Raw genomic sequence first — 12,359 nt, forward strand, 5'->3', positions numbered from 1 at the left:
CATTTGTGTGAGGACTAGGGCTTAAACTTGATTATTTCACTCAAGGCTGGCACTTTTATCACTTGAGTCCTAACTCTACTTTTAGGTTTTTGGTAGTTAATTGAAGATAAGTATATTGTGGGCTTTCCTTTCAGGACTTACTTTGAATCTGGTTCCTTAGATCCCAGGCTCCTTGAGTAGCTAGGATTAGTTATTGAGTCACTAGTACTTGGGTTGAAATTCTTTTGAGAGAGAGAGATGTAAGGAAGAGTGATTTAAGAGTTTTTTTTTTTGGGGGGGGGGGTGGATACATTATATACATGTTTGGAAATATCACAATAATACTCCTTGTACAACTAATAAATGCAAATAAAGTCATTGAAAATGATGTTACAAGAAACAAGGAAAAAATGATGTTAGAAGAAACAATGAAGGATCTTAACAGCCTTTAGAGAGAATGTAGCTTTGTTGGCATGCTGGTATTGTTCACCAAAGCCTATCTCAGGACAGGAAAAAGGTCCAGTCCCTCAAGGATGACCAGAGCTTTCACAACACAAGACACATAGTTTGTACATGAAAAATATATGTTGAATAATCGGGGATAAAATTAGTTTTGGGGGATTTCTTTTCTAGAATCCACATTGTTGCTTATTTTGTTATAATTTCAAAAACTCTTTCTGTGAAAAACGTGAAGAAGCCTTGTAACTACCATCTTATTCTGATTTACACACCAATATTTTTATCTAAAATATAATGTGTGCTTCTGAAAGCAGGTTATGTTACTGGTTAGTGAAAGATTCTCTTGAGATAGATTTCATCTTTGTACATTTCTTTGAAAAAAAAAACATAAGTGGGCACCAGTGGTCTCATGTCTGTAATCCTAGCTACTCAGGAGAATCTGAGGATCAACGGTTCAAAGCCAGCCTGGGCAGCAAAGTCCATGAAACTCTTATCTCCAGTTAACTATCATAAAACCAGAAGTGATACTGTGGCTCAACTGGTAGAACACTCACCTTAAGCTAAGGAGCTCGGGGACAGGGTTCAAGCCCTATGACTGACAACAATGAAAAAGGAAACTAACTAGATGAGCATTTAATAATAGAACTAATTGGTGAAAAGGAAATGGTATTAGCACTACTTCACTGTACTATGTTGTTTTACTATCATTTGGCTTTTAAGATTATTACAGAATGTATTTTCATTGTTTCATAATATTCAGAGAACAGTATTTATTATAAGAAGATGAAAAGTTTACTGAGTAGTATTTCCATTTCCATTACTTTATTTGAGGTTTTATTTTAATTTTATTTATTATTTATTTTTTATTTCTATTTTAATCCTTATTTCAGATTTCAAAAGAACAAGGCCTTGAAGTTCTACCAGAACATGATCCAATACGTGACCAAAGCTGGTATGTGAATAAAAAGCTTCGCCAAAGACTGCTTGAAGAATATGGAGTCAGAACTTGTACTCTTATCCAGTTTCTTGGTGATGCCATTGTTTTACCAGCTGGAGCACTTCATCAGGTACATGCAAACTTAATTCTAACATACCAAAAGATCTATTTTGGGGGGAAAATAAATGTTTCTAGGTATAGATAAAAATGAAAGAAGCTGTAAATATGAAATTGACGTACACCAATCTGTTTCCATTAAATCTGTAAAAAGGCATTCTTGTGTTTAAAAAAATCTAATGTAATTATTCAGCGAATTCAAATGGTTTTAACATGAGTCAGTCCCATTTATGTATTGTTTCTGATTTGGGGGATTGAAATTGTAATATTTAAGACCCATTTTAGAAGTACAGCAAACTATGTGTTCATTTTCATTTTCATTAGTGAGGCTTTTTTCAAAAGGGTCAGTAAAGAGGGAATATCCAAGAGCTTTTATCAGGTTTTAAATTTACTTCCTTTGTCTAGTGCACTAACATAATAATCCTTCTAAAGTATGATGGTATATAATTTATATTAGCTATGGATCCATAGAACTTTAAATCTGAAACATCCCATCACAAATAAATGCATAAATGCCCAATCTTTTTTTTTTTTTAATGTAGCTTGATGTGTGACATAGATTAGGTGATAGGAATAATGGAGGATGAAATTTCAAGTTTACAGCAGATTTTTTTTTTTTTTTTTTTTTTTTTTTTGGATCCGGTCGTGGGGCTTGAACTCTGGGCCTGGGCGCTGTCCCTCAGCTCTTCAGCTCAAGGCTAGCGCTCTACCACTTGAGCCACAGCACCACTTCCAGCTTTTTATTTTTTGTGTATGTGGTGCTGAGGAATCGAACCCAGGCCTCGAGCATGCAAGGCAAGCGCTCTACCACTGAGCCACCTTCCCAGCCCTTACAGCACATTTTTATAGGTTGAACAGAGCCCATATTCCACCATAAAAGCCACTTTCACCAACAAAAGCTTGTTTGCCTCAGTGGATTCTAAGTTATAAAAGTTGCTTTTATGCTATTAGTTTCATCATTTTTATACCTCATAGCATTTGTGATTTAAAAATGTTTTCAGTGGTCCTGGCATTTCTTTCCCAAGGTCTTATACTTTGGTAGGCAGGCCCTGGTACCACTTGAGTTATACTTCCAGCCCTGTGATAGCAAAATATAAAACACAAATATGCCTTTTTCTATAACTTCATAGAAAAATATATGTATGTTAAATGGTTTTTTTGTTCCTATGGACTTACGAACATTTTAGAGATTTAACATTTGTGATTCATATGTAATTAGGATTCACTCAACATTCATTTTGCTTTCTAGCTAGCTGCTTACCAGAAAATAGCTTACTTTTATTTAGAGGAATTGAACATTTATTCAGTCAAAAGAACCACCTATATTACTATAGATTTTTTTGTAAATTAGAATCCTACTGCCCAGTCAACCCCAGTGGCTCATGCCTGTAATCCTAGCTACACAAGAGGCTGAGATTTAGAGGATCAAGACCAGCTTGGACAGTAAAGTTCACGAGACTCTTATCTCCAATGAACAAGCATAAAACAGGAAGAAGAGTTGTGGCTCAAGTTATAGAACATCAGCCTCAAGTAACAAAACTAAGGGACAGTGCCCAAGCCCTAATACCAGCAGAGACACGGATGGGGGTTGGGGCGGCAGGGAGAAGGAGAAGTAAAGAGGAGCTAGAGAGACAAATGAAAAGGAGGAAGAGAGCAAAAGGCAAAAGAAGCCAGGCACCAGTGACTCAGTCATATAATCCTAGCTACTTGGGAGGCTGAGATCTAAGGGTCATGGTTCAAAGCCAGCTCGGGCTCTCCAGTTAACCACCAGAAAACCAGAAGTAGCGCTGTGGCTCAAGTAGCAGATTCTTGCCCTGAGCTGAAGAGCCCAGGCCCAGAGTTCAAGCACCATAACCTACCCAAAAAAAAAAATTCACATATCACTGTTCAAAACTTCATAAAAACTGGGAGCTAGTGGCTCATGCCTATAGTCCTAGCCTCTCAGGAAGCTGGAGATCAGAAGCCAGATAAATCTGGGAAACTCTAATCTCCAATTAGCCATCAAAAACAGAATTGCAGATGTGGCACAGTGGTAGAGTACCAGCTGTGAGTAAAGCAATAAAAAAAAAAGGCAAGTGAGAGTATGAGGCCCTGAGTTTAAGCCCCAGTACCAGCATATGCAAAAGAAACAAAACAAAAAATCTCCACCAGTTTCAGAAAAGAAAATACCCTATGTTGGTTTATGGTCAAGGTGAGGGTGAATATAGTCAAAGTACTTTATATGCATGTGTGAAATAAGGACAATGGAAACCTGATGGCATTTTTTGGTATTTTTAAGAAGGGGATAGGAAGAGTGAGAAACCTATTGAAATTGTTTTTAAGAAGGGAATATAGGGAGATGAGAGAAAGGAATGGAGGTGAGTTTGGTGGGGGGTACATTTTATATAGAGAGAGAATATATGTTAAACCCTACGTGTACAAATCCTCAGTCTATATTTGTGCTGTTTGTGTTTATCCTAACACATGAATGTGTGCATGCACACACAAATATACCCTTACTCTCCTAATTATTTTGCTTTGCTGTTTTCACACACAATATGAAACATTCCTACCCCCACGATCTTTATTTTTATCATTTTTTCTGATTTTTCTTCATTTTATCATCTAATGTAATTTATATTTTACTTTTTCATTGTCTTGCATTCCTCACCAGAATGTAAACTTTATGAAGTCAAAGGTGTGCAGGCTTTTGTTGTGTTTTTGCTTTTCTGCTTACTTGTAATGCTGAGAATCAAAGATAGGTCATTGGCATAAGCAGTATACTACCGAATCATGCCCTAGCCTAAGATTTGGCTTTTTCCATTGCTCCCTCTTCTTGCCTAGAACATTCTACTTACTTGTCTGTTTTGTGACTTTACTAATACATCTTACGTGTATATGTACAAATAGGCATATTTGTAGTCTATTTTATATAGAAGATCTGAAAATATGTTCTTACAACATCATTTTTACAAAAGCAGATGAAAGTAAGTATGGATTCCTATAACACAAATGTATCTGTATAAGGTTTTTGCACAGTCATACTAAATCTGACTTCTTTGTATACGTGCCTTTGCCTACTTCAGAAAGTTTATTTGGGCTGGAAAATAACTTCCAATTTTCACTATGCACATATGTATGTCAGAAAACATGTTTTAAGATTGACAGAAAGTTAATAGCTATTATGAGAAGCAAATTTCATCTGTAATAAAAGATGATACACCAAAATAAACTGGCAAGTTCTATTCTGAGGTCTGCTAGGAAATGTTGCTGGATGCTGCAAGACAAAACTTTTTATGTTTTGTGATGCATAGCTGGGCATGCAAATTGTCATCTTTAAAAATAGGAATTTCTATCTGCTTCGTGTGTGCATAGGATAATTACAATGCGGTTTTGTTTGTTACTCTGTTTAGAGGGTGCTATCTCTGACTTAGAAGTAGCAGAATTCAAAGTTACACATCTCTTCATACCTACTAACTTGGTTTGATATTAATTTTTACTACCTTTTTAGTCCTTAGAGGCTCTATAAACTGTTCATTGATGGTTCAACATTACCCTAGTAGACCACAAATGACTCTTGAAGTAATCCTAGACTCTGTAAATATATGTTTCTCATTCTTTGGCATAAGAATTTTCGAGAGGTCTTCATCAAGCACACATTACTGTACTCATCCCCTAGAGTTTTGCATTTATTGAGTTTGGGAGGGGAGAACCTGAAATTTTACATTTCTAACAAATTTCTAAGCCTTGCTAATGTTACTGTCCAGTGAATGACTGTGAAATACATGAATAGGAAGCCTTTACAAACAATAGGCACCTATCAAAAACTTGTTTCAGGGCTGGGAAGGTGGCTAGGTGGTAGAGTGCTTGCCTTGAATGCATGAGGCCCTGGATTCGACTCTTTAGCACCACATAAGCAGAGAAAGCTGGAAGTGGCGCTGTGGCTCAAGTGGTTGAGTGCTAGCCCTGAGCTGAAAAGCTCAGGGACAGTGCCCAGGCCCAGAGTTCAGGCCCACGACCGACCCCCCAAAAAAACCAAAAAACTTGTTTCAACCAAGTGATACTATATTGCAGCAGATAGCAATGCTAGAAAAGAAGCAACATTCTAGGCCTGTGAACAGTTGAGTATATCCAGAAAACAAACTGAGAATAGTAGCTCTACTATTCAGTAGAGTCCAGAAATGTGTCTTAGGAACCTGAAGGAAAGTATGTGAACAGTTGAGTATATCCAGAAAACAAACTGAGAATAGTAGCTCTACTATTCAGTAGAGTCCAGAAATGTGTCTTAGGAACCTGAAGGAAAGTATGATAGCCACAGTTCTCTATACTCCTTAAGAGGGGAAAAAAAAAAAACTCAGATTGCAAACTTAAAAATCTTGTGTTGGTAAATATGACCAAGGATGTGAAAGCCCTAGATCAGCAATAATAAAGTTGCCCTAAACTGTCTTACTAGATTATTTTTCATCATTCCTAAGGAGTTTGTTAAGACTGCACATTTGAATTACCAAATTCGTTTTCACACTTAGTTTTCAGAAATAGCTGCATATATAGCAATCATAGTGTTGAGATGATAACCTTTCTGCTATGAACATGAAAAAATTATATTTTCTTAATTATCCATTGATTTCAACTGATCCTTTAAGGCAAATATTATTAAGGCAGTTTTGGTCTGGAAAGTGAAATTAAGATGACTCACACATTGCAAAAGAAAAGGGGTAAGTTGAATGGGAAGTTAACTTGTATTCTGCTTCAAAGCTGAACATTGTCTCTTCAACCTCAAGCCTTTCAGCAGAACATCAGATGGGGGTTGTTCAGAAACATATAGCAACTTTTAAGCATTTACAAACATCGCCATTCTGAAAAACAACATTCTTAAAAGGACCATAAACTGGCAAAGACTGACTGAAAACTTTCAGAACTCTGGAATGTAATCCCAGTACTTAGAGTAACCAAGAGACCATTTGATGAAGAAAAAGGCAGCTGATTTTTCACTTAAGGAAATCTGTCAGGGCACTGGCTGACCACTGAAATAATGGAACCAAGACTTCAGTGACCACACCCCCAACAGAGAATGCAGCCTTTCTGAACAATTTGGAAAAGTCACTGAAAAATGCCTATACCCCTCTGCGGTCACCAGCAGCAAACACTAAGGCAGGGAAAATGTGATTACCAAAGTTAGCACATTATAATGTACAGATGCCCAGTTTTCAAGAAAAAAGAAAGTATGGTCCATTCAAAGGGAAAAACTAAATTGACAGAAATGTTCCCTGAGGAATTCCAGACATTGGATTTACTAAACAACTGTCCTAAACTCAAAGAGCTAAAAGAAACTCCATGGATAAAGACCTGAAGGAAACCAGAAAAATGATGGATGAATCAAATAAAAAGATCAATAAAGAAAAAAATAGAAATGAGCCATGTAGAAATTTTGGACCCACAGTGATTTTTTAAGACAGGCCAGAATTAGACATACCAAAGGGTAACATACTAAAACCTATTTTCAGATAAAGACATAAGGAGAGAGAGGGCATTTGGAGACTGTGTTTGATGGTGTGAGAGAGTCAATGTAAGACTGTAAAGCATCTATTTGACAAGACAACACAGGAGTTGGGCTCCTGTTGACTTGCCATTTATTGGCTGATTTGTCTTGGGACAGGCGCTGAACACATCTCATCCATAGTCTACTGTTCTGTGAAATAGAGCATCTATTCTACAGACAAATAATGAAGAGCCAGTGAGACTGTACAGACATGGTGAAAATGTGAGGCATCTACTGTTCATTCTTCTGAGGAACCAACAGCCTAATGATTACAGAAAGAGAATATTTGCTTTATATGCTACCAAGTTATCAATAGAGGCACAGTGCTTGAGTTAACTCTGCAGACTTCAGCAGCTGTTCAGGTGGTCATATGTCCAGAGGAGGAATTATAGCCTCTCTGGAATTCCATTACACTGTCATCAATTAGATTTTCTTTCCCACAGTCTCCATTTCCCACTTACTATCTCTTTTTCATCTCACTCCCAATTAAGTTTGTTTTGCAAACTTTTAAAAATTAGAATAGAATTAAATGCTTAGTTTTCCATTATTTCTCCTTTCCCAGGAATTTTTATGCCATTTTAAAATACCACTTGAAGACAACCTAAAACAATACAAATCCTCTGTTAATACTGAGCATAAATGGAAAGTAATGTAAGAAATGAAGTATCTGTAAATGCTGAACAACAGATATTGACTGGCTTCTTAAGAAAACCATTTTTCATCAGGAAAGAGGAAACGTAGAAACGGTTGCAATAAAGTCACAGAAGATTAGAGGGTCTCTTTAATTGGCTAATTTGAAATAAAGGCACAAAGTAAGTCCTAGGAAATGGAAACTCATTTGTGGTCAGTAGATCTGTATGGAACTATAGTTTTCATCCCAGTTCCTCACAAATGAACTAAGTTACATTTCTTTTCTCTGGTGTGTAAATGACACTGAAATGACCAAATTGTTGAAAGCCTAAGGAACAGCAACATACTCATTGAGTACCTCCTAGATTTTTTTTCTACTTAGCAAGTTTCTAAAGTCACACATTTTAAAAGTCCACCTTGACAAAATTGGTAATTAGGATCTGATTATCAGCCTCTCCAAAGGATTCCTGGAAAAGATATTTCTCTTTATCATTTAAAAATATTTCATTTACAAAGTCACTCCACATGAAGCTTGTCAGTGACATAACTTTCCCATTCAAGTGCAGTCTTCTGCTTTGAAATCCATTTGATGGTTTGGGAAAATTCTCTGGTAGAATTGGCCTTTGTGTTCATTGGTCTCACTCCTGTTGCCTTAGATTTATATTTCATGGCTTTTCTTTTGGGAATAGGTACAGAATTTTCACAGCTGTATTCAGGTAACTGAAGACTTTGTGTCTCCAGAGCATCTCGTACAGTCGTTTCATTTAACACAGGAACTGAGACTTTTAAAGGAAGAAATTAATTATGATGATAAACTACAGGTAAGAAATTAATATTTTAACAAGTCCTGTTCTGTGGGCTTTTTATATTCAGAAAACATAAATGTAGGGTTAGGCAGGTCGGGCAGTCATTGATTAGTTTGTCACATTAGGATAACAACCAAAGATTAATGCCAGCATTTAATTACATGAATTTGAATGACCCTTATTTTAACATCGGGCTTAACCATGTTTTTTGTTTTTGTTTTGTCGGTCATGGGGTTTGAACCCAGGGCCCAGGCGCTGTCCCTGAGCTTTTTCATGAAAGGATAGTGCTCTACCCACTTGGAGCCATAGCACCACTTCTGGTTTTCTGGTGGTTAATTGGGGATAAGTATTATAGACTCTCCTGCCCAAGCTGGCTTCAAACCACAATCCTCAGATCTCAGTCTCCTAAGTAGCCAGGATTACAGGCATGCTCAGTGCCTGACTTAACCATTTTTTTTTTAACTTTGACATTTTCCTTTTCTTTATATTTGGCTAGCCTTGATCCCCATTAAAATAATTTTGTTTTTAATCTGGCAGTTGTCATTTGTTAATTTCTCTCCAGCTCTCAAGTGATGAGAAATATCAACATCTCTTTCAGGTTAAAAATATCTTGTATCATGCAGTCAAAGAAATGGTAAGAACTTTGAAGATACATGAAGAGGAAGTAGAGGATATGGAAGAAAATTAAATGTGGCCCAGGTTGATGTTTGTAGGCCACAGACTGGGATTACTTCCTGAATGGTGATAGGCACACTAACTTCAGTTTCATAAAACCATCAGTGCCAAGAAATGCTCTTTGTAGTAATACTTGTTACTGACACCACAGCAGTATAGCATATGTCACAGCTCCTGTGAGTCAATGTTAGTTGTAAACCAAGCTGAATTGAAAAACAGCATTACATAGTAGTTTCTGTATCATAGTGTATATGATGTTTGTGAAAATGCCAGATTTAAAATGATGTATTTATTTTTGGTAAAGAAAATTCTACGCTATATTGTTGATGAAGTGTAAATGTACCCTTGTACAGTTTAATAAAATAACTAATATTTTTCACTACATTGAGACAGTTACTGTGAGAATAGGACACCAACACCAGCTATTGCCTGCGTTTGGGAAATTGCTGACTCGCACAGCAGTCATGTCATAATCAGAAATTACTGCCAAATAATTGTAAAATTTGTAAAATATAAAGTATATAAAGTAGATACTAAATACAGACACTTCAATATTTTATTGAAGCTATTGACTGTAAAATTAAACATTTTCAAAAGGTGTAATTTATTTAAAATTGTCTCATTTTGGTAAAATTTATGTGAAGTTTTAAAGCTAAATAGTAAACTTAATATGCTTTGTAAATATATACATATATACATTTAATGATGTATTTTTTTAAAACATTGGCTTGCTTTTGTTAAAGTGCAAGTGTTACATATGGCTTTGTATATTAAAGTTGAAAGGGGTTTTACATTTTCCATTAAAAACACTTTATCAGAAGTTGTGTTCCAGAGTTCTCCCTACCTACCCTTCCCCCAACTCCCACCAAGAAATTGAGCTGAGCTCAGGCCTCATACTTGCTAGGTAGATACTCTACCACTTGAGCCCAGCCATATTTTACATTGGTTATATGTGAAGTAGGATCTCTCTTTATGCCTGGGCTGGCCTGGACCTGGATTAGGATCCTTCTACTTTGCTCACCTGTATCATGAAGGATGATGAGCAGATGCTACCAGGCCAAGCCATTGGTTGAGATAGGGAGTCTGGTGAACTCAAACCACCCTGTCCCCTGATTGTTGTGGACCAATACAATACCAGTTGTCCACCTCTCAAGAAGCTAGTGTTACACACTTGCGCCACTCTGTCCAGCTCTCTTTTTTGAGATGGACTATGAGGATAGAGAAGAATTAGCGGTCATCAAGGTATGAATATGAATTTTGTTTACTCTGTGACCCTTACAAGTTGCTTTAATTTGGAGTCTTGGTCTTTTTTTTTTTTTTTTTGGGTCCTGTCATGGGCCTGAACTCTGGGCCTGGGTGCTGTCCCTCAGCTTCAAAACTTGCACTCATGGTCTCAGGCTCTCACTGGGCTTTCTTGCTACTGGTACTCTGGTACATATGCCATACCTTCAGCTCTGCTTTTTTTGTTCTTGGTTAATTGAAGATAGACTATCTTAACGGCACTGGTGGCTTATATCTATAATCCTAGCTCCTCAGGAGGCTGAGATCTAAAGATCATGATTCAATAAACTACTCAGAAAAAGCCAGTGGTAGAGTGCTAGCCTTAAACACAAAGAGGCTCAGGGACAGTGCCCAGGCCCTGAGTTGAAGCCCCAGGACTGGCCACAAAAAAAAAAAAAAATAAAAATAAAAATAAATATATATATCTTGGACTGTTCTTTTTTTCTTTGCTCAGTCGTGGGACCTGAACTCTGGGCCTGGACGCTGTCCCTCAGCTCTTCAGCTCCAGGCTAGTGCTCTACCACTTGAGCTACAGTGCCACTTCCAGCTTTTTCTGCTTATGTGGTGCTGAGGAATTGAACCCAGGGCCTCATGCATGCAAGGTGAGCACTCTACCACTCAGCCACCTTCCCAGCCCCATTTTGAACTTTTCTGATAGAGCAGGCTTCAAACCCAGATCTTCTGATCTCAACCTTGTGAGATAAACTTTAAAGGTTTGAGCCACGGGCACCTGAGAAGTTTTTGACCTATTAATAGCACTTTTTTCAAATGCGCCTCAACTTGTGCTTTCCCATGTTACGTGGTTTAGTTTTAATGTGAAATGAGTTTAAAGAAGTTTGCCAGGAACCCAATTCTTATTATCTTCAAGAAGTTTTTGCTTCTCTGTTTTGTTTTTTTGTCGGTCGTGGGACTTATACTCTGGGCCTGAGTGCTGTCCCTCAGCTCTTCAGCTCAAGGCTAGCACTCTACCACTTGAGCCACAGCACCACTTCTGGCTTTTTCTGTTTATGTGGTGCGAGGAATCGAACCCAGGGCCTCATGCACGCGAGGCAAGCATTCTACCACTCAGCCACCTTCCTTTTATCCCCATTAACCCTTCAGAATGGCTGAAGCTCAAGAATGTAAAACCTGGAAGTGTTCTGTATTTGAATTCCATGCCTGTGATCCAATTCTTGTTAAATGTAGGGTATAGAGAGACCATGATATTTACATCAGTAAAGGCATCTATAGAGTAGAAGGCTGTGGAATTGAATTACTATTGCTTTCTGATTACTGGAATAATTCCTCTGACCATTTCCCCTGTTCTAACCTTTTGGTTGGTTCTGCTGTTCATCATCACATTCAAGAACATCTTAATCAATTGGGTTTCCCCCAGAAAGAGGTAATAAAAGTCATTTGTTGGGTGCCAGTACCTCATGCTCTTAATCATAGCTATTCCGGAGGCTGAGATTTGAGGATTGGGTTTGAAGCCAGCCCAGGCAGGAAAGTTTGTGAGACATCCATTCCAGCAAAGGGTTGGAAATGGAGCTGCAGCTCAAGTGGTAGTGCTACAACTTGACCAAAAAGAGCTAAGGGGGGGCTGGGAAGGTGTCTCAATGGTAAGAGTGCTTGCCACGCATGCATGAGGACTTGGGTTTGATTCCAAGGTACCACATAAACAGAAAAAGCTGGAAGTGGTGCTGTGACTCAGGTAGTAGAGCGCTAGCCTTGAGCTGAAGAGCTGGCGGATAGCCCCCAAGCCCAGAGTTCAAGCCATACAACTGACCACAAAACAAAACAAAAAAACTAAGGAACAGCACCCAGTCCTGAGTTCAAGCCCCTGTACCAGAACAAAATAAAAGCTAGGTTTCACATGTTAAATGTTCAAGAAATACATAAACACTACAAACAGGTATTTACTTTGAAGTAAATCTAACATTTACTGTGAAGTTGGCATGAGAAGGATTGCAGTTTGTTT

The 12,359-nt window shown here is 37.7% G+C and overlaps 1 protein-coding gene across 5 annotated transcripts in view; it reads left to right on the plus strand.

Annotated features, from left to right (window-relative positions):
- Positions 1–9,938, plus strand: part of Jmjd1c (jumonji domain containing 1C) — a 184,539-nt gene extending 174,601 nt beyond the window's left edge. For 4 of the 5 annotated variants that reach the window (XM_070021012.1, XM_070021010.1, XM_070021011.1 and 1 more), the window contains 3 exons: positions 1,329–1,505; positions 8,330–8,461; positions 9,045–9,938. In XM_070021012.1, the coding sequence (XP_069877113.1) occupies positions 1,329–1,505; positions 8,330–8,461; positions 9,045–9,134 (399 nt within the window). In that variant the 3' untranslated portion in view covers positions 9,135–9,938. The other variant, XM_070021014.1, reaches the window with a different exon arrangement.
- The last annotated feature ends 2,421 nt before the right edge of the window (positions 9,939–12,359 follow it).

Source organism: Dipodomys merriami, unplaced genomic scaffold (assembly GCF_024711535.1).
Source record: "Dipodomys merriami isolate MVZ:Mamm:240054 unplaced genomic scaffold, mDipMer1.0.p SCAF_14, whole genome shotgun sequence".
In the NCBI taxonomy this organism is placed as follows: Eukaryota; Metazoa; Chordata; class Mammalia; order Rodentia; family Heteromyidae; genus Dipodomys; species Dipodomys merriami.